Source organism: Daphnia pulicaria, chromosome 11 (genome assembly GCF_021234035.1).
Source record: "Daphnia pulicaria isolate SC F1-1A chromosome 11, SC_F0-13Bv2, whole genome shotgun sequence".
In the NCBI taxonomy this organism is placed as follows: domain Eukaryota; kingdom Metazoa; phylum Arthropoda; class Branchiopoda; order Diplostraca; family Daphniidae; genus Daphnia; species Daphnia pulicaria.
The window spans coordinates 1343908-1364026 of NC_060923.1; the positions used below are offsets into that span (position 1 = coordinate 1343908).

General features: G+C 39.9%; 5 protein-coding genes across 9 annotated transcripts; 3 read left to right on the top strand and 2 right to left on the bottom strand.

Moving 5' to 3' along the window:
* The first annotated feature begins 440 nt into the window (after positions 1 to 440).
* Positions 441 to 19577, top strand: LOC124315666 (endocuticle structural glycoprotein SgAbd-3-like). 2 transcript variants are annotated; one of them, XM_046781476.1, is made up of 5 exons: positions 441 to 524; positions 594 to 709; positions 797 to 1057; positions 11005 to 11012; positions 19564 to 19577. In XM_046781476.1, exons 1-3 carry the CDS (start codon positions 516 to 518, stop codon positions 1050 to 1052), a joined length of 381 nt encoding a protein of 126 aa, XP_046637432.1. In that variant the 5' UTR covers positions 441 to 515; the 3' UTR covers positions 1053 to 1057; positions 11005 to 11012; positions 19564 to 19577. The 2 variants fall into 2 exon arrangements, with proteins under 2 accessions (XP_046637432.1, XP_046637431.1); XM_046781475.1 differs by lacking the exons at positions 11005 to 11012; positions 19564 to 19577 and having other exon boundaries at positions 797 to 1165.
* Positions 3155 to 4248, bottom strand: LOC124315635. Of its 4 annotated transcripts, XM_046781427.1 has the most exons (5): positions 4119 to 4248; positions 3832 to 4009; positions 3581 to 3751; positions 3421 to 3517; positions 3155 to 3325 (listed from the first exon to the last, which is right to left on the bottom strand). In XM_046781427.1, the coding sequence occupies exons 1-5, from the start codon at positions 4127 to 4129 to the stop codon at positions 3273 to 3275; spliced, it is 510 nt and encodes a 169-aa protein (XP_046637383.1). In that variant the 5' UTR covers positions 4130 to 4248; the 3' UTR covers positions 3155 to 3272. The 4 variants fall into 4 exon arrangements, with proteins under 4 accessions (XP_046637383.1, XP_046637384.1, XP_046637387.1 ...); XM_046781428.1 differs by having other exon boundaries at positions 3155 to 3517; positions 3874 to 4009; XM_046781431.1 differs by having other exon boundaries at positions 3155 to 3517; positions 3874 to 3955; positions 4119 to 4235.
* LOC124315408 (gamma-glutamyl hydrolase-like) lies at positions 5196 to 7097 on the top strand. Its single transcript, XM_046781070.1, has 7 exons — positions 5196 to 5319; positions 5396 to 5593; positions 5671 to 5791; positions 5858 to 5908; positions 5984 to 6210; positions 6282 to 6620; positions 6695 to 7097. The coding sequence occupies exons 1-7, from the start codon at positions 5286 to 5288 to the stop codon at positions 6817 to 6819; spliced, it is 1095 nt and encodes a 364-aa protein (XP_046637026.1). The 5' UTR covers positions 5196 to 5285; the 3' UTR covers positions 6820 to 7097.
* On the bottom strand, positions 7469 to 8908 carry LOC124315489 (myosin-J heavy chain-like). Its single transcript, XM_046781202.1, has 3 exons — positions 8819 to 8908; positions 8433 to 8627; positions 7469 to 8312 (listed from the first exon to the last, which is right to left on the bottom strand). Exons 2-3 carry the CDS (start codon positions 8586 to 8588, stop codon positions 7539 to 7541), a joined length of 930 nt encoding a protein of 309 aa, XP_046637158.1. The 5' UTR covers positions 8589 to 8627; positions 8819 to 8908; the 3' UTR covers positions 7469 to 7538.
* Positions 12222 to 18734, top strand: LOC124315127. Its single transcript, XM_046780569.1, has 10 exons — positions 12222 to 12483; positions 14075 to 14296; positions 14970 to 15319; positions 15391 to 15603; positions 15674 to 16321; positions 16386 to 16485; positions 16548 to 17247; positions 17322 to 17814; positions 17874 to 18089; positions 18154 to 18734. Exons 2-10 carry the CDS (start codon positions 14098 to 14100, stop codon positions 18328 to 18330), a joined length of 3096 nt encoding a protein of 1031 aa, XP_046636525.1. The 5' UTR covers positions 12222 to 12483; positions 14075 to 14097; the 3' UTR covers positions 18331 to 18734.
* Positions 19578 to 20119: the final 542 nt, after the last annotated feature.

The following is a 20119-nucleotide window of genomic DNA, read 5'->3' on the forward strand; positions in this document are numbered from 1 at the left end:
ACATACCGGTTCAGTTGTCAGTGGACGACAGTGGCCGGAATAGCTTTTATTTTGTGCAGGGATTCTCTTCGTTCTTTTATTTATTCAGAACTGATTGGAAAGACCTTCATCATACAAGACCTTAAACGTCCCCACCATTTCTTGTACGTATGCGGTTCGGCTCTTTGTGTTTTTTTGGCACAGATATGACTAGCGCACCGATGTAATGTGGTAGTGGGAAAGTGAAGTAAAAGTCAAATTCGACCCTGAAGAACTCTTCCTATTACATCAAACAATAAAATTTGATTTTTTGGGGGGAAGCTTCCATAAGATAGCTGTTGATTTCTCCTTTCACCCATTTTAACATGACGCCTCCAGCAGCTGAAGAAGAAGAAGAAGGGAACTATAGGTAAGGTCTCCCAATCATTTGCATGCCAGTGGAAAATATAAAAGACGGTCGGTGTCGGAAACATCTTCACACAATTCTCTCAACTGTCTTCAGAAGAGCAGCTCAGAACAACCCAATAACAACAAAAATGAAATTCGTAAGTTAATAATTCACTTATTTAATGTTATCAAATTTAAATAATACTTGAATGTTATATAATTATCAGATCGTCGCTCTCACTTTCTTGGCCGTGGCTCTCGCCGCTCCTCAAGGAGATAAGAAGCCCATCGAAATTGTGTCGTCCAATAGCCAAGTGAACGCAGACGGCAGCTACTCCTTCGAGTAAGATTTAATATTATTAATGCTTTTATTATTAATATTCTAATGTCATTTCCTAATAATTTAATACAAATGTGCTGTCAAAATCAGTTTCGAGTCTGCCGATGGGACCAAAGTGTCTGAGAGTGGCAGCCAGAAACAAGTGGGTCCCAAACCGGAGGATATCGGGACCGTGTCCAAGGGATCTTACTCGTACACTTCTCCGGACGGAGTCGTCATCACCGTCAACTGGACCGCCGATGAGAACGGTTTCCAGGCAACTGGTGACCATTTGCCTACTCCGCCTCCCATGCCCGAGCACGTCGTCAAGATACTCGCCGACCTCAAAGCCGCCGGTGTCCTGTAAATCATTTCAACAGTCAACAATTTCACCCTTGGATATAATATGTACATACCGCCAACATTCTTTGCAGCTTCCGAGTGAATTGCTGTGGAATATTGGGTCAATAAAACGTTTCACTCTTATTTGACTACCGTGTTTTATAGCAACCGTCAATCAGAAATGTAGCGCGATTATTATTCAGAAAACGTTTGATTAGTTTCACTGTTATTTCCGGTTCTGTGATTGCTGGAACGAATTAGGAAAATGCAGACTGCCTAGTGCCTACGCAATCGTTATAAACGTAATACCATTATACGGATTCATATTTCATTCTTAGGTGATTTATTGATAGCAAAATCCCACCCCACTCCAACCCCGTTCCCGCTAGTCAATGCTTACAAAATTGTGACTGAGAATTTAGTGACAGACTTGAAAAACCGGAAACAAATTTTGACCAGCATTTCTGAGTAGTTGTTAGTGAGGGTATGGTATAGCTCAGTGGCAGAGACATAGATCTGGCTGTAGATCGGGCTGTCCCCGGCTCGACTCCGGGTGCCCTGCCCCGTTCGTATTAAATGAGCGCCATCGGTTATGAATAATGAAATTAGGTTTACTTTGAGGTAAATATTGTGCTTGCCCATTGAAACGATCTGTTGGCTACCAACAGCTTACTGTGTAATGATTCTATGTTTTTTTTGTTTTTTAAAATATACTTAGTCGAAACAAAGCAAATGAAGACGTTCAAAAATTAAATTTTTGGGGGGTTATAGTAGAGGAATAGTTTTTCGGTTTGGAAACGAAATCGTCCAAATGTTTTGATCCCCTAACCCCCTCTCGTCACAGGTAGTCACAAAAAGTTACTCTCTCCCTTTAATGGCGTCTTATTTTCAGACCCCTCCCGCCCGAATTTGAATAAATTTCTACACAAGTTTCTTTTGAAATTTCGTTCTCTTTTTTCATATTTTCCTTTTTCGATTTCCAATTTTCTGGACCCTTCCCCGGTTCCCCCACACTTACAAAAATAACTAACCCCTCCCTACCTTAAAGTTGTAACATCGTTTATTATGGACATTCCGTGATTGATTTATGCAATAACCAGTTGATATCGGTTGGCAGGATTATTATTTAATAGTCGATGTAAGATGTTTGATTATTATCCGGCAATGCAACGAGTGATACGAGTCACAAAAGGAATGAACATTTCCGGTTGCAGTCGATTGAATAAAAATAAGTCTCTTCCGGATGAGTAACTAAATGATAGCTTTATCTCGACCTTAAAAAACAACGGATATGATTAGATTATAATATTTTTTTAACAGATTCACCGTTATTTGCGCAAATATGTCTTTTGGCAACGCAAATATTATAATCGTACCGCTTGAACTTCGTCAGAGCTTCTGTCGTTCACCTCATCCCGATTTATCCAGTATGAAAATGTCCAACTCATCACGGCTTCTGATGCAATCAACTCATCATGTGCTTTGCATTCCCCCTCTAATTAGTTGCTGGTTTGCAGGTGACCCTCATTAATACAGGCTTGAAATCGCAGACATGTTTGGACGTGTTGTTTTCTTATTATTGAGCAAGGTAAGTTACAAGTCGACTCGTTTCGAGCTTTATACACCAATGAGGGCAATGACCAAATGAGTTTTGAATTGTGAGTACGACTTTTGGCCAATCACTGCGATTAGAGTTTAAATTCTAAGCAGAACCTACTGATGAGCAGATACTAAGGGGAAAGGGTCTAACGTAAATTACGTGATTGAACATATTATATACTTTGGCGCTAACCCTATATTCCATCACACTGCGCAAAATCACTCAAGGTAGTAGTGGTAGTACGTATGTGATATGTGGGACTGGGACTGTGTCGTGTATAAGTTGATCCCTATTTCCAAGATTCAGAAGTAATCTACGTATAATCTATGTCTTCTCTATGTCTTCCCCTATATGTACTTGGTTCCTGAAAGGACACAATAGCAAGTCCTGCAAATAATATAGTGTTATTGTCTCCTTCGATATCCTACGATGTTCGAAATAGGACATTTTTGAATTTAAATTATTTATAATCATTTGATTTTGCTATTACAGCGTATTAGTCAACGAAGTTGTTAATTATACGATATTTTAAATACTTTTGTATATTTTAAGAAATTTACTCGACATTTAAAATGTGTACACAATTAACGATTCGGACAAACAATCCATATAGGCTACAAATTTACAATAGGCCTACCACAGAAACTATTTTGATAGGACCAAGGGAAGAACGTCGTCTGGAACGAAGGGAAAAACGTCTTCAACAAGAAATCAAATAGTGCACATGCCGTGAATTAAATTTAACCGAAATTAATTGTTATAATACTACCAATATCAATATCAAACAATTCACGTTTATCCATAACATCATTTTGAGGCGACAACTTGGATGTTGAATTCAGGGTAGAGTTGGCAGTGGATAAATCGTCAGTAACGTTAGATTCTAGGCTCTAAATTAAATCAGAAATTTAAATAAGTGTCTTTGTCTATCTAATCCATTTAGAAACAATTACCTTCAGTTGAACGTCGACATTTTCAGGCGCCACGGAAGGAGGTGGTGAAGGGTTGTCCCGGGTGGTAAAGTTGTTTCCGCTTCCATTTCCGGCTTCGTCCGTTGTAGAACTATCCAAGTTGGTGGCGTTATCGAACGTCAATTTAAATGGGAGATTGAAATCCTCAGCATCCTGTATTAGCCAATAAAAAAGACATAGATAACAACATTTATTGGAAAAGTAAATAAGAATTGTGAAAAATTAAGAATTACGTCCTCATCTCGAATGTTGAGAGCACTAATAGATTCACTCACATTCAGCACAGATTTGGTTGAGTTGTCCACAAACGTGACGTTATAGAGTTTGACTGAGGAATTGACGAGATGGAGAGCTACACTGGCACCAAACACACAGGACACGACGACATTCAGCAATACAATGACACAGAATCTGTTAAATCAAATCACAAAGACAATTTAGCACAAAACACAAACACACAGCGATGAAATTCCATGAAATATTTCAATTTACACAGTTAAAGAGTTGAACGAATAATTACCTCACACACATATTGAATTATAAACTGATGGAATTGAAGGAATAATTAAACAAATAATAAAATCAAATCGAGTAAAATCCAGGGATAAATACGGAATGGGTATAAATACGATGCTTCCAGACCGTTCCAGACAACTAACACCTCAATATTTTGGGTGGTGGTCCTTTTATAGGTCGGTGGATCCCCCCCTTTGGCTACTCGATCCTCTTTTTCGTGGCTTTTGTCTTTTTGAGCGCCAGTTGTTACATGGCGCAATCACGATATCAGACTGTCTGACATGAAATTGAATCATATTCAACTTGAATGATTTAACTTTCAATACAATGAGACGTGACATGTTCATTTTCCATGAACAAATTAACACATAAACAAAAAATATAAGATGCTGTTTTGTCATTTCTAGCAATTAGAATGATAGAACGCATGTCTAAATTGCAAATCTTTTTTTCTTTTTGGGTATATATAAACTCATTTTCTATATGCGACGTCTAGGTCCAGAAGATAATACGTAATGACATCATTGTTCCAAATCACTGACACTCATATCATGGTGCTCATATGACATTGACTAATTAATTATTGCATTCTATTTGTAAGATTTATTTTGATGCGCGTGCTTTCGCGTGCTGTATAAGCTATTATCTTTTTTTAATGTCAAACTGCTTAAATATCGAATTAATGTACCACGTACGTAATAATTTTACAAGAGAATATTTGATAGCTGTTGCTGGCAACTTGGGAACTTGTTAAACAATTTGTCAAAGTAATGTTTTTCTTTATCGGGAATTTTTCACGTAATTTCAACAATTTTTTCATTTTTATTCATATTTATGAACTTACTTGTCATTTCGCCTACTTGGAAATATCATAAATTGTATCGTCTCTTCCATTATTTACTCTTACGCAATTTCATCCCAGTGCGATAGCCAATGACGCTTGCGCGATTTACGGCATTCAAATTTAGTGGCGCCATTTTAGTAAGTATGGGCAAGAGGCTTGCTGTTGAGACATTGAACTATTTACATTAGACCAATATCGAAAAAGGCTTGCTACATTGCTGTCCGACGATTGGGAAAATGATGTAAATCAATTCCATTCAAATCAGACACTATATCACAGACATAGAAATTATACAGTGCATTCTCCCAAGATAAACAATCGCATGAAATGCAAAACCCCACGAGACATTCAATCCTACCGAGTATTAAAAAAAAAAAAAATGGACTCCGACTTTTGACCGGCCAACTCAGCAGTTGTTATTTGTTTCGGCGTTGCAGCACTCCAGCAGTCTGAGTCTGCTGCCCAAAGTGTCGAGATGTCAGGAATGTGTTCTCATTTCGGGTTGGCGGCTCTAGTGCTATATTTAATGACAGTCGATGTTCTCGCCAACCCCAGGAGTATTCCGGTTCAACGAACTACTCGGCTCCATCCCAACAGCATCCGGTACAACGTCAACAACAATCGCCCAATTATCGGTAAGGGAAATCTATATTGCTTTCATTTTGGCTCGTGCGAGACTGAGACAAGAATAAATTCTATTTGAATTATCTAGGAATCTTATCACAAGAGCTTTCAAAGTCCATGGCCTCCGTTTCGCCGGAAAGTGTGAGTTACATTGCTGCGTCATATGTCAAATGGTTGGAAGGTCAGGGTGCTCGAGTTGTCCCCATAAGGTATTTTTTTTTAATGTTATGACTTAACATTTTTTAAAACTTAACTCTACCGTAAAATAAACGCAGAATCAATCAACCGGATTCCTATTACAAGGCCATCTTTAACTCCATCAACGGGTATTAAATCCTCTTATTTGAAAATAATATTTTAATAGAGTTATTTTCATTATTATTCATTTTTTTAAAATACAGATTGCTCATTCCTGGTGGTGGGTCTAGTCTGGTGACATCCGGTTACGGCAGAGCTGGTTCCATATTATACGATCTGTCCATCGAGGCTAACAACAACGGAGATTTCTTCCCGGTATGGGGCACCTGTTTGGGCTTTGAATTGCTTCTCTATCTATCGGCAGCCAAAATGAATTATCTAACTTCCTGCGAATCTTACAATCGAGCTTCGACCCTAAAATTTCTTCCAGGTGTAATTTGAATTCAAAACATTTTTAAAAGAGAGCTAGGTTGAATTATTCTTTAATTTTACGATTGTCAGATGCCTCTACTAGTCACCTGTACCAAAGAGCGCCGGATGGCGTACTGAAAACGCTGAGCAAGGAGAAATCGACGTCGAATTTCCATCACTGGTGCATGACGAGAGAGAACCTGACGATGTCGAACCTGGACAAATTTTACAGACCTCTGGCCACCTCGACGGATGACAACGGTCTGGAGTTTGTGGCCACCATCGAAGCCGTCAACTATCCCATTTGGGGCGTGCAATTCCATCCGGAGAAGAACGTCTACGAATGGGGCGCCAATTTGACTTCGGTGCCGCACTCGCCGGGTGCAGTCAAGGCCGGCCTGTATTTCGCCGATTTCTTCGTCAGTCAAGGTAATCATAACTGTTCTTTTTTCCTCCATATCCAATTGATAATCAATGTTATTAATTGTGTATTTCATCAACAGCTCGTAAGAGTCAACATCGGTTTTCTTCGAGACGTGAAGAGGAGAGTTACTTGATTTACAACTACTCACCAGTCTACACAGGCAACGTCTCCAGTAGCTTCCTCCAGTCGTACTTTTTCGATTAAAACCTATACACTCTAGTGCGCCGCTCCAACCGCTTAACTGGATGGACCGTGTTTCAATTCTTGTATGATTAACCTGTTGCCTAGGCTCCCATCTGTCTGTAATGTTTAAGCAATATCTTATAGAAATTCCCCACTTTGAGGTTGGAACCAAATACTCTCGATAGAATCAACGAATCGTTTACATTAATGCCATTCTTATGCCATACACATTACATAATCATACAAATAAAATTTAGGAAAAACTTGAAAATTCAAATAAATTGGAAAATTTCGCATAATTGACGCTGTTGACACTTTACCTTTACCTGAGTTTACTTACAATTCAAGTATTCAACCCTTCAACCAGGCAACAACTGAACAACGTATAATTTACAAATTATAACCAATCCAAGCAGCATGGCAAATTCTAGGTAAAGTAATTCATTAGAACATTCTGGACAGGCTTAGAAATGGTGAATTCGTATTCTGTAGGAGAATCTTATTTCAGATCTTAAAATTAAGACTTTGCATTTTGTCCAAATCCAATGTATTTCCAAATTTCACGAGCAGCACGAATGATACAAACCAATATGGAGAGAAAAAAAATGTAAGCTATAAGAACTAATTTAAAAGTTAAAGCTTAAAGTTTATTTATTTTTGTTTTAATTTGTTTGTTTTTTTGAGGGGGGGGGGACGTGCTGGCATCATTAAACAGAACCGATTCTTATTTCAAGTTCTTATTACACACGTAATTCGAGGGCATATACGTCACATCCTTTCTGCTTACAACAGTCCCTTTTACTACCAAGCAATTCATCATTTTGACGAATATCGTTTCTTTTAATCTGTATAACCTGGTTTCCGTCAAAATTGTTCTGCATATCTTTCAAATCTGCTAACATTTTTATGCAGGTATCATATTGTTGTACGACAATCTGTTTTCGGGATTCTTCAAAATCTTTTTGTGACTTCATCTCGTCATTCATTTTTTGTTGTTCATTGACATCGCTGGTCGTCCTAACGACTTGAGCTCTCAATTCAGACAAATCTTCCGTATTTTTAGTCGTTTTCAATTCATTATCGATTTGAGTTTGCAGGACTGAGACTGCGTTATTCGTCTTATCCTTCTCAGATTGGAGTTGAGCGTCCCCTTCATCAGTGATCTTATTGATCTCTTGCATAAGAATTTCAATTTGCTTTGTTGTATCGCTTTCCTGTTTTTGTAGTATTAAGTCATTTTCTTCCCTTCTTTCCTTCGTGACCTTTACATTTAGAAGTAATTGTTCAATCCTTTTGCGCTCTGTTCTTGTTGTTTTCACAATTTTCTTTTTGTCTTCTAGTTGTTGGTACACGTCAAGATCTATACCACAGCTATCTTTTTTAACAGACGAGAGACTTATCATCGGAGTCTGCTTCAGAGCTTGCCTCCGAGGTCGTACGTACGTAACCTCTGTGCTCAAGTCGATCCCGTCATCATCCATTTCCCTCTTTTCCCGCAATTCTTTGAGATGGGCCTTTGAAATAATAAGACGTTGAAAATTATTGCAACGATATTATACTGGCCCGATTTCCTTGCATTTTCTAAATGTTATGACAAGGTACAACAGAAACGAGTTCATTTGTAATTAATTTACCTGTAATTCAATTGTCCGTACGGTTGGCTCCATTCGTTCGGCGGATGCGCGGTGTTGGTTTTTAAAAGTATTCGCAGAAAGAGCCGAAAATTGATTGGGCGGCGAAAATGCAATTACCAAGATTGTAACGGTAACCACCAAAGTATAACAACTCATTCTTTTTATTTGGGGTTGGTCGATTCGTTTTTGTCTGACCTAATAAAGGGACAACCAAAATAATGACATTTTTAAAAATGCTGCAATTTAAAAAATTAAATAAGCTCTTTGTGATTCAGCAAATACAAAATACTGTTGAGGGACTGTTGCAACATTTAAGGAGTGTATGATAATTTACTTTGAATAAGAAAATTTATTAGTTTACTAAAAATGAAATGGCAGTACAGTACCTTATTATTTTTCACTCGGAAGTATTCTATACCTTATCTTGACAGCTTGAGGTAAGCGACTGAATCATACGTCTTTGGAGCGCTTCATTTTCTACTGTTTCGATCGTCAGTAAGTTTAACGAGTTTAGCTAGATGTATCGGATCATTTGCAATAATTATCGGATAGGATGTCATTTTTGAAAGATCGTGCCTGATTTCGTTACTTTTGACACGTTTTATTAGCTCATTGCATGGAGATCGTGCCATTTTTCCAATAATAGAGTCCAATTTAAAATATAATAGTATCGTGATCTAGTAGCGTAATATAATATGCGTATTGTTTGGTTTGTTTAGACCGAATTATATATCTGTCATTCTTTTTTTCTGGATTTAGCCTGTACACCTTAATGCGTCAACAAATATTGCGCAACACACACAACCCAAAATGAGAACGATGGCGATTTTCTCCTTTCTTTATACGATAATAACGCTCAGTATGTGATTTATTATTTGCTTGTGATTTATACAATCGAGCTCTTTTCTTTTTAGGTTTACGACTCTTCAGTCTCCACGCCCATCAGAAATGGGTGGTATACCAACTAAAATCCCAAAACTAATAAATTAGGAATTGCAACTCCCTTTTCTATATTTTTTTATTTTTTTTTTAAATATTTGGTGTCAAATTTTTCTTTTATCAAATTGCCAAACACGAAATCTAGTGCGCAATTAATTTATTCTGTCCTTTTTTTTTCTTTCTAGAGCAGCACCTGATGACTAACAGGAGTTTCAAGATATAACTGGCTGTTTCGAAACAGCCGAGCTGCGAATAATTTGCATCGCCAATATATAAGGCAATGCTCATTTGGTCGCAATCATTTCGCTTCTTGTCTTAAGGGCGGCCTTCCTGTCTACAGCTGCCACTTGTTTTCTCCCGTGGGCTTATGTATATTTTCATCCAATAAGATGTGGGCCGTGTTTTACCTGGATGACGACATACGGTACCGAAGCGCCCGTGACGTCATCATCCAGCCTTCCGTCTAAAGATGATGGGGCGGCTATCGGTCTGCGCCCACCTGTATTGCATGGGTTGCATGCGTTGAGATTGATCCTTACTGTATAAGGAGTTGCGAGAGACGAAATAACTGAGACTGAGAGAGAGAGAGAGAAGAAACCGCTGCGATTGTTCCGAGGGAGAGACGAGAGTTTTATGGACATTACCTAATAAGGCGATAGAGTCGATACTGCACTATACGAAAAAAAAGTCTAGAGGAAGATGGGCAAAACGGCTAATGTCCAAATATGGGAAATCCCGAAATCATTTCTCTTGGAATTCGAACCTGTTGGCTAATCATTTTTTTTTTTACCGAGCCGTTATTTAGGCCTTTCGGTATATATTTGCTGTGCACACACCTGGTTTGCAGTTATTTTCTGTCGATGCAATTTTAAAAATTGTTTGGATGCGTCGAACCAAACGAACTTTGGAGGGCGTCAACTCTGGCATCGCGACACAAAGTGCCAACGCCTTTCTATGTCGTTTTGTTTAAACGACGAAAGAAAAGCCCACTGATTTCAACTTTCGCGCGATTAACAATCGAAACAATACGCGGCAATTTCAAATGTTTTAAAAACAAAAGAAAAGAAAAAGTTTTTTGTTTTTTTGTTTTTTTAAACAAACACTGACGTGATGAAAGTGACGTTTGCTGGTCACGATCTCGCTCGACTCGTCGCTTAAGGCCACCAAAGTTGAACGTCCTTGACTTTCCATCTCACAATCAACGCTGCTGATGGTGTTTTTATATATTTTTCATCTTCTTTTTTTCTTTTTATTCAGTTTTCACCTGGTTGAATTTGTTGACCAACCTGTTCTCCATCAGCTGCTATAGTCAGGGACCATTGATATAAGATCCAAAACATCTAAACACATTTCTTGTTCTATTTGATCAAATTATTATATTTCTTTCCGATTTGAAATAGTTTCAAATTTTTTTGCCGTTCGTATAGTTTTCGTTTTGTTTTGAATGTTTTTGTGTCGGAGGTCGTCTATAAGCTCGTGACCCACTTTCCTTCTCTTTTCATTCGCTTATTGATGCTGTGTTCAACAATCGTTCACACTTGCATACGTTCACGTTCTCCGGCCCCGAAAAAAAGAAAAAAACACTCGAGAAATGCTTGACAAAAAATCGCGTGTCTGTTTGATTGTGAAAGAGTCGAAAAAGTGGGCCGTCATCTCTCTGAGACTGCCGAGAGTTTCGGCAACCTGTTGGCCTTGCCGCGGTCGGAATCAATTTGACTGACATCCCGAGACAAGAATTTCAGACAAATGCTGCATACGTATAAACCTTGGCCGACTGTATGTTTCAATATTGGTCAGCAAATTCAAATGCCATTTGATATTGATCGGTCAGGTTTTTAATTGCCCGACAGGCATTTGCGCCGGCAATAAAAGTTTGTCGCCTGCCTCGCCATTTTCGGGTTTCTTTTTTTTTTCAATGATAAAAACATCCAAACATGGGATGATGTTGCGTGACACGATGAGCGCCAGTGGGTGGATTATTTCCATTAGGAAAAACCGACATTTAACCCCTTCACATTTGCGTGGCACTTTTGCAACGCCATCATTTATAATGTTGACCTTATGTCACGAATGTTAATATTTACCTATCGATTTAAGTTTGTTATTTAGGTGACAGACAGACCAGTTTCTTTTGGCCACCAACCATTCCCAATACATACATTACAGGTCTCCAAAATATTTCACCGCAGCCGGTTATAATATGCTATTTCATCTATACATTCTTTCTCTTTGAACTGTTTAGGATCGAGCAGCTGTCCCTTTTGTCATGATATGAGTCAACAGCGAAGTTGCCCAAACTTCGGCACTAAAGTGAACTGATGTTAAAGAAGATGAAAATGCGTTAAGAACAAAAATGAGAGAGAAACTGATGTCCATTTCTATTATGTATAGCCGCCTCCGCTTGTGGGGAGTATCAGCCGGCGGTTATAATACGTATATTACATTATTCCGTCATGGAAGCGTGAATCACGACGGCCGGAATGCTGCTGGTGTCGGGACTGGATAAGGATTCATCGGGCATTTTTATTGAGACACAACTATAGTTCTGCGCTCCTTATTGCTTTTATTTAGGTTTCCGTTGTGGACGGTAAATTAAACCATTTTATTACCAAGAGTTGTAGATGAACTAATATCTGAAGGCGTTTGTTTATCGCCACAAAAAGTCTCGTTTCGACGATGATCAAACACGCCAAATAAGCGCATCTTCTCTTTTCCAAAAAATGTTACTCAATCTCCATTCGTTTTTCCGTCCTCCTCAAGGTATACGAATAACGCGCTGGATGCATGGAGCTGCTGCTGTGAACGACGTCTAGAAAAAGGACAAGGAATCTGTTGGCGGGTCGGCAGTTGCTCTCTCGTCCTCGTGCTGGTTGCAGCGCTCACTCTCCTCCCGCTCTTTCGATCCGCTCACGAATTTCTGTTGGGCGCTTGCTGCCGATTTGGTTGGTTAATATCCACCAGGACGGGAAATTTCATCGGCTCTCGCCAATAAATCCATCAGTGTCCGTTTTCAACCAGCCGACTCCTTCTCGGCTATCATCCATCCGTCACACATTAGCACCGGTCACTGGATAACCATCACCTTTCTCGCACAGCTGTTGATCCGCAACAGGTAAATAGTCTTCTATCATTAGATCAAAATGATTATGTTACAGCGCTCCTTTTAAAATTCGTCATAATTAGCTTGAACAGAGATTACATCACGATGCGATATTCTGTAACGATATCTAGAAAAAGTACACATAGATATCCCGATTTATTTGTTGCGCTACTTGTGGTAGAGAGACGGAGAGAGAGAGAGAGCGGGTCGGTGCCCGTGGCAGTGCAGACCATCTTTGGTCATAGCCTTGGACTGCCCGACTCTTCTGTTTCTCTGTGTGTCTGAACTGTGAGAGAGGCAGCGAAGAAAACGTATACCCCAAAGAGAGAGCGAAAGCATCTAGTATCCACGGCCTTGCCTCTATAATAGTATATATACGTTATAGGTTGTGACTCTTTCAGATAGACTCCCGTTTTAAGTGGGCGATTCAAAACGACCATCATCGAGAGAACCCGTTTTTCAGAAAGATTTGGAAATTTTCGTTTCAGTTTTGGTTGGAAGGAAAAAGGGTGTTTCCCTTTTTATTTTCTTTGATGGATATTTGAAGAAGATGTGAATACGAAGAAGAAAACCTTGCTCCTCACCCCTGTGTCTGTGCTGTGTGTGTGTACCGCATGTAACATTAACTAACCCGCGAACGCGTCGCTCCCGCCCGGTTTAAAATTAGATCGCGTGCCTCGCATCTTTCTCCGTCGTCACGACGAGCGCCGCTGTTATAGTCTTCTTCTTCGTGTGCCGCAGCAGCACAGCCGTTTCTTTGTTTCCCAGTTTTTTTTTTGACAAGGCGATGACCCATTTTCTATGGGTTGCCCCTCTCACGTGGGGGGGAATAAGGAGGAAAAAAGAAAATTCCATCGTCAATATAATACAACTCAATTGCCGTTTTCGGAAATATTTCGCCCTCTCGTTTGTGTTAGAATGTGCCGTCAAAAAGAAAAAGTCTTTCGTCTTCATTTGAATGTTGAAATATTCGCGGCACACGGCCTCTCATTCAAATCTTCATGTAGGCACACAATAAGCCAGCAGGTGATTTTTTTTTTATTCTTTCCGGAATTATAATAAGAGGCCCTTCCTGCATCGGCCTACGTGATTGATGTCCAAGGCCAGCAGACAGTAGACGTCTGCGCTGACCCGCACCTTATTCATTACTCATTTTCAATGCAGCCAACTCTTTCTCCGACGCGGTTGTATCATCACATCTTCCATAATGCATAGGCCTTTGGGGCGGTTTTAATTTTGGCTGCCGAGACTTTTTGTTTGCACTGGGCCGTTGTATTATACCTGTGGGCTATGCAAATGCGATAGCGTCATCGGGATTAATGATTTTGTCTCATTAACTTTTCGATAATTGAAAAATACTGGCTCTTTATGTATGCAGCTTTGATTGTGAGATTATGCTAATGGTCGATAGTAAACACGATGATGAATAACTCAATCATCTTTTGCTTCGGCTCTTGAGCAAACAATGAATCACCCACAATTCCGTAGGGGGTCCCTCAAATTTTAGTTTTTGTGTTTTTTTTTAGCCTTTCGTTATATTCTTGTCTTTAACAAATTATATTTGTTATTGCTATTTTATTTCATTTCGTTTAATAATCTAAAGGCGGTGAGACACGAATATATAAGATGGCGATGTCGGGAGATATCCAGCAGCAGCACCATTATTCGACATCGTCGGTCAACAGCAGCAGCAGCCGCCACCAGCAATCGTGGAGCCAACAACATTATTCCGGATATGATAACGATGAAGTCGAAGTCGAAGAAGATCACGGAGCACAACTTCATCAGCCGTTATACCCCGCCTCTGAATGGGATCAAAAGCTAGGTTAGCTATATAGCTTTTTTTGTCTTTCATCATAAATACGAAGATTATATGGTTATGGCGTAATGATTTTCCCCCCTTCCGATTTTAAAAATAACTCTTTACCCATCCCCATTCCATTTTAACTCGGCGAGTCGTCATTTCCGGCTGATTTTACATAAGCTGCTTTTTCTACATCTCTCGTCAGTTGGGTTCCAATTCTCGAAAGTGAAAGCAGCTCGCTCGCTCTGCGTCGACTTTGTATAATTAGTTTATGCAAATAACGCTCTAGTTGAAACGTCAAGTATCCGCTTCGAGTCCGTCCTGTCTCCTGTCTAACCTCGTGTACACATACCAGTGTTATAGCAATAAGTACGTTAACTGATTATATATGTTACTGGTTTGTTTTCGTCCCCTCCGTTCGTCGGTATGTTGGCTGTATAGCGCTCTTTCTGTATCGAGTCACGTTCTATTCTTGGAATGTGTCTGTCGGTCTCTTTGCTCTTTCAACTTGACCCTCTTTTTTTTTCTATCCCCAAATTCTTTTTGTGTATTATCGCTGTTAAATTACCTTTTCCATACTTTCACTTATTACCATCTGTTCTCATTTTTAAAAACAACTATACATCAATCTTAATTAAAATTGGATTGCCTGTGTTGACTGTTGTTGATTGCACTGCTGTCATTTGTCGTGCAGATCGGATGCTGGATGAGCTCCAGCTGAGTATCTCGCCGCAGAGGAAAGCTGGGACTTCTGCGAGCAGGATCGAAGGAAGTGCTGGGAGTGTGGGAGCCAAAGACACGTCATCTTCTTATTCCGTTACTTCCGGGTCTCATCACCAATCGTCGAGGCAAACTGTGAGCTCCAGCAACACGAGTCAGCATCAAGAACATCACCGGACGACACCATCCAGTGCCCGTCGGGTGTTTGACACTTCATCCATTGCGTCCAATCATTCCCTGGATCAAGGGGCCAGTCCTGCTTCCATCAGAGCCGCCAGGTCCCAGTCGCCGGAGCAACACATTCCTCAGACGGGATCGTACAACGTAAGTCGGTCTAATCCTAAATTAAAAAAAAACCGAATCAAAGTTGATGGATTGGCTTCATTGAAATATAGGACGGACTGTTCGGCAAAGCTTTGTCGAGAGGTGGCAGCATCAGCAGCGTTCGATCGCAGAGTTCCCAGCAGCAACGTGAATACCGCGAGTATCACTCGTCCAACCAAACTCACGGCGGCGGAACTGTCCTTGTGGGAATGCCTTCGTCCACGTCAGTCGACGACGGACGATCCGACGATGACTTTCAAGGAGCCACAACCTCCGTTTCGGATGTAAATGAATAATCTTACAGCTCATGTTTAAACATTTTTGGGTTAGACTAACTCTCTTTTTCCCTTGCAGAGAGCTAAAGCTTGGAGTAGTCGAGGTGTGGCTTATAACTTTGCGTCGGAATCCACCAGCACTAGCAAGATCGGCGGTACCGGAGTCGATGGCGAGGTGGAAACGGTCGTCAAAAAGAGCCAACTCGTGAAAACGTCTTCCAATGGTCAACAACCGTTGGGATATGGGGCGGATGAAATCGATTCGGCACTTCAAGATTTGATGATTGTGAGCAAAATGGCCACTAGATCAACCCAGCAGCAGGCTCCAGTGTTGGATAACAGAGAAAAGCAATCCGCCCGGACGATGGTCCAATCGCATACGCATCAATCTCAACACGTCCAATCATCTGGCGCTTCTGCCCCGGTAGTGATGCAGTCTGGAACTGTTGGAAGTAACAGTTTCAGCTCTAGCAGCAGTCGACAACAGTTTTACAGTTACAGTAGCAGCAGCAAAGCTGCCACCTCCGAATCCGCCGAAATGCCGATCCAGTCAACGGGGGCCGATAATCGAATGCAATCCATGTCAATCAGCTCGTCTAGTTTAGCGTCTGCCACTCACCATCATCACGTCATTGATTACACAAGGATCAATCAAAGGCAGATGAGGGCCGCCGGAATTCATTCACTCTCGCAACAGCAGCTCAATAGCCCCATCTGTAATTTTCCGGTAATAATTAACATTAACGTTATAACATTTTGTCATTGAACCGTTTCACATTTTATCTCATCAGGATCACGAAGATTATCCAATGTACAATCTTCGGATTATTCCCGAATCATCGGGGCTCTTGTGTAATGTTGCAAAGCATCCACAACCCATGTGCAATTTAGGTGAATTTATTTTCTTATTATTGAAATTGATAGTTTCTCATCTATTTTATTGCCATTTATAGAGCGCCACCCCAATTTCCCTTTGTACGCAGCATCACCTCCGTGTCCAGCAGGATCGCAGGAAACAACTCCCGTTTGCAACATCAAAGTTCATCCGGCCATTTTATGCAACTATCCCCATCATCCGGATTACCCCAATTTCGCCACTGGCTGCCCCCCGGCGGACAAAGAGTCGATCTGCAACGTTCCCTCGCATCCGGAATTGTTGTGCAACTTGCCCAAACACAGCGATTATCCGAAACACGCCTCCCGCTGTCCTCCGCCCGAGATCGAGCCCATCTGCAACATTGACCTCCCGAAGGGGCATCCGCGCGTCATTTGCAATTTCATCCGACATCCGCACTATCCGAAATATTGCAACCCCAAGGCAACTGGACAACAACCCAACACTGTCTGCAACGTACCCGGACATGTGCTGGATAAATGTAACATCCCCGAACATCCGGATTTTCCGGACTTCAAGGCAAAGAAACCGCCAGTGCAAATCGAAGGCAATATTAACACTCCGACACCAAATGACGATTTACCATTGTGCACGGTTCCTGGACATCCAATGCTGCTCTGCAATGTCCGTGTACATCCAGATTATCCAAAGTTTACTCATCCGGAATTGCCTGAATTCTCTGAGGCTGTTGCTGGATTGGTTTGCACAATCCCCAGCCATCAACACGGCCGAAGTCCTATGCCTTCTAAGTGTAACATGTAATTTTCACATATAACTAATAGTTCGTTTGAAAAGTGCCTGAATTATAAATATTTTTATTTTATCGTTGAAGACCTGGACATCCAGGATATCCAGATTATATGTCACTGACTGAACCTCAAACTGAGCCGTTCTGTGACGTTCCCGGTCATCCTTTTGGATTGTGCAACATCCAGACGCATCCGCAATATCCGGAATTGATGGGCCCAGAGGATCGAGACGCCGCTCCTTATTGTTTCATCCCTTCACATCCTGAACTGCTCTGTTCAATTGAAACTCACCCCGACTACCCGGGTTACATGACTGAAGCTGAAATGCCTTCAGAGCCCATCTGTAATGTTCCTCGACACCCGGCTGTAAGGAGAAATCCGCCGATTCCAAATCTGCAGGATCCTTTTGCCAGTCCTTATGCTATACCCACTACCATTAAACCTAAAATGTACCAACGAGGGATCGGTGGTTCTCCTCTGCCGACAATCAGACGCCCAGAAATGGATCCTGGCCTCCAATCGCCTCCCAAGAAACTGGACGACTTGATGGATACGTTCAACGGTGGCCCCTACCAGGTAAAGATCTTGTTCATTAAGAATGGACAAATATATAAAACAATTATTCGAACTCTCAGCCATTCACGTCGACGCCTCGTGTGGCAGCCGATCCCACGGCATTTTCTGCTCCAATTCACGAAACGAATGGAACAACTTTGGTTCCCAAGGAACCTTTATTCGCTGAAACACCCAAGAGACCTGCCACTAACGGTACCAACGGACCTCCCGTTTATTATCCACCAGAAACCAACGACATGTTCACGAAAACACCTCCTGATGCCCCACTCCTAATGGTAGCTTATTTAAAATCAGATTTGAATTTCGTTTCTTGGCTTAATTCCAATTTATCTGTTTTAGCAACAATCGCATTCGATGTCTATGGGAGGTGGAGGCAAAGGCAAAATGAAGTATTCTGCCAAATATTCTGCTGGCGGCTCTGAATCGGATACCAAATTTAAGGCAGGTGCTGGTGGTGCCGCCGTCATTCCCATTTGCCTTCCCGTCTGCTGTGCTATGCCCTGTGTCATTATGTAAACAATTAAAAGACCGACTAAAACAGATTAAATTTAACACCAATAATAATGAAATCTCCGGAAAAAATATTTGGCAGTAACATGGCAAAGAAGTTCCTCGACAGTTTATGTAACTTTTTAAGGGATTCCATAGTGATGGTCTACATTAGCCAGTATCCGAATAATTTGCAGAGGGAACGTTGCAGATCGACTCTTCAGTATCCGAATTTATTCATCGGATTTGTGCTGATTTTAAGCTAATAGACATACACAGGGAATTGTTCTTTTGGCCTATACATTGATTGAAACATCGTTTGTGACGTTTAGGTGGCTTTTAAGAAGTAGAAATGAAGAAATAAAGATAATGTATGAAATAATGATGAAGCATATGATTATTGATGTAACCTAATAAATATCTATTAATTAGCTTTTTCTTTTTTATTTCGCCCGAATTAATTAGCAACATGATATCCAACCAAATAGACCGTTCGCCTAACTTTGTTAGCTAAAACTATTAGGACTATTACTGGCCTATAAAATTCTCGATGTGGATTTAATCGAGTCACTATTTTTTTTCACTGTTAAATTTCATTACAAACCGTTAAAAGAACGTTCTCTCTCTAAGATGTAAATCCAAAGAATCTGACCGCGCGGTCTGACTTCTGAACGATTCCAGAAATGCAATTTTTACATGATTTAAAAAACAAGATGATTCAAAACATTCGAAGCAGTTTGGCTGGTTGCATTTCAAATTCATTGAAGTTGTGTTTTCGATTGATATCGTGTAACAAGAAATGTGTTTAAACTTGTAAAACAATTTATATCGTCATTTCAAATTCATTGAAGTTGTGTTTTCACTTCCTGGAAGATTTTCTTTAAACTCTTATTTCTATTTCTTTTCCTTCATGAGTGTCTTAATAGATTCATTGATTTTAAAGACTTGAAATAGTGTATTGGACATCGAATTAACATATCGTGTGACAAGAAATTTGTTTAAACTTGTAAAACAATTTATATCGTCATTTCAAATTCATTGAAGTTGTGTTTTCACTTCCTGGAAGATTTTCTTTAAACTCTTATTTCTATTTCTTTTCCTTCATGAGTGTCTTAATAGATTCATTGATTTTAAAGACTTTAAATAGTGTATTGGACATCGAATTAACATATCGTGTAACAAGAAATTTGTTTAAACTTGTAAAACAATTTATATCGTCATTTCAAATTCATTGAAGTGGTGATTTTCAGTTCCTGGAAGATTTTCTTTCAACCCTTATTTCTATTTCTTTTCCTTCATGAGTGTCTTAATAGATTCATTGATTTTAAAGACTTGAAATAGTGTATTGGACATCGAATTAACATATCGTGTAACAAGAAATTTGTTTAAACTTGTAAAACAATTTATATCGTCATTTCAAATTCATTGAAGCTGTGTTTTCACTTCCTGGAAGATTTTCTTTAAACTCTTATTTCTATTTCTTTTCCTTCATGAGTGTCTTAATAGATTCATTGATTTTAAAGACTTTAAATAGTGTGTTGGACATCGAATTAACATATCGTGTAACAAGTAATTTGTTTAAACTTGTAAAACAATTTATATCGTCATTTCAAATTCATTGAAGTGGTGATTTTCAGTTCCTGGAAGATTTTCTTTCAACTCTTATTTCTATTTCTTTTCCTTCATGAGTGTCTTAATAGATTCATTGATTTTAAAGACTTTAAATAGTGTATTGGACATCGAATTAACATATCGTGTAACAATAAATTTGTTTAAACTTGTAAAACAATTTATATCGTCATTTCAAATTCGTTGA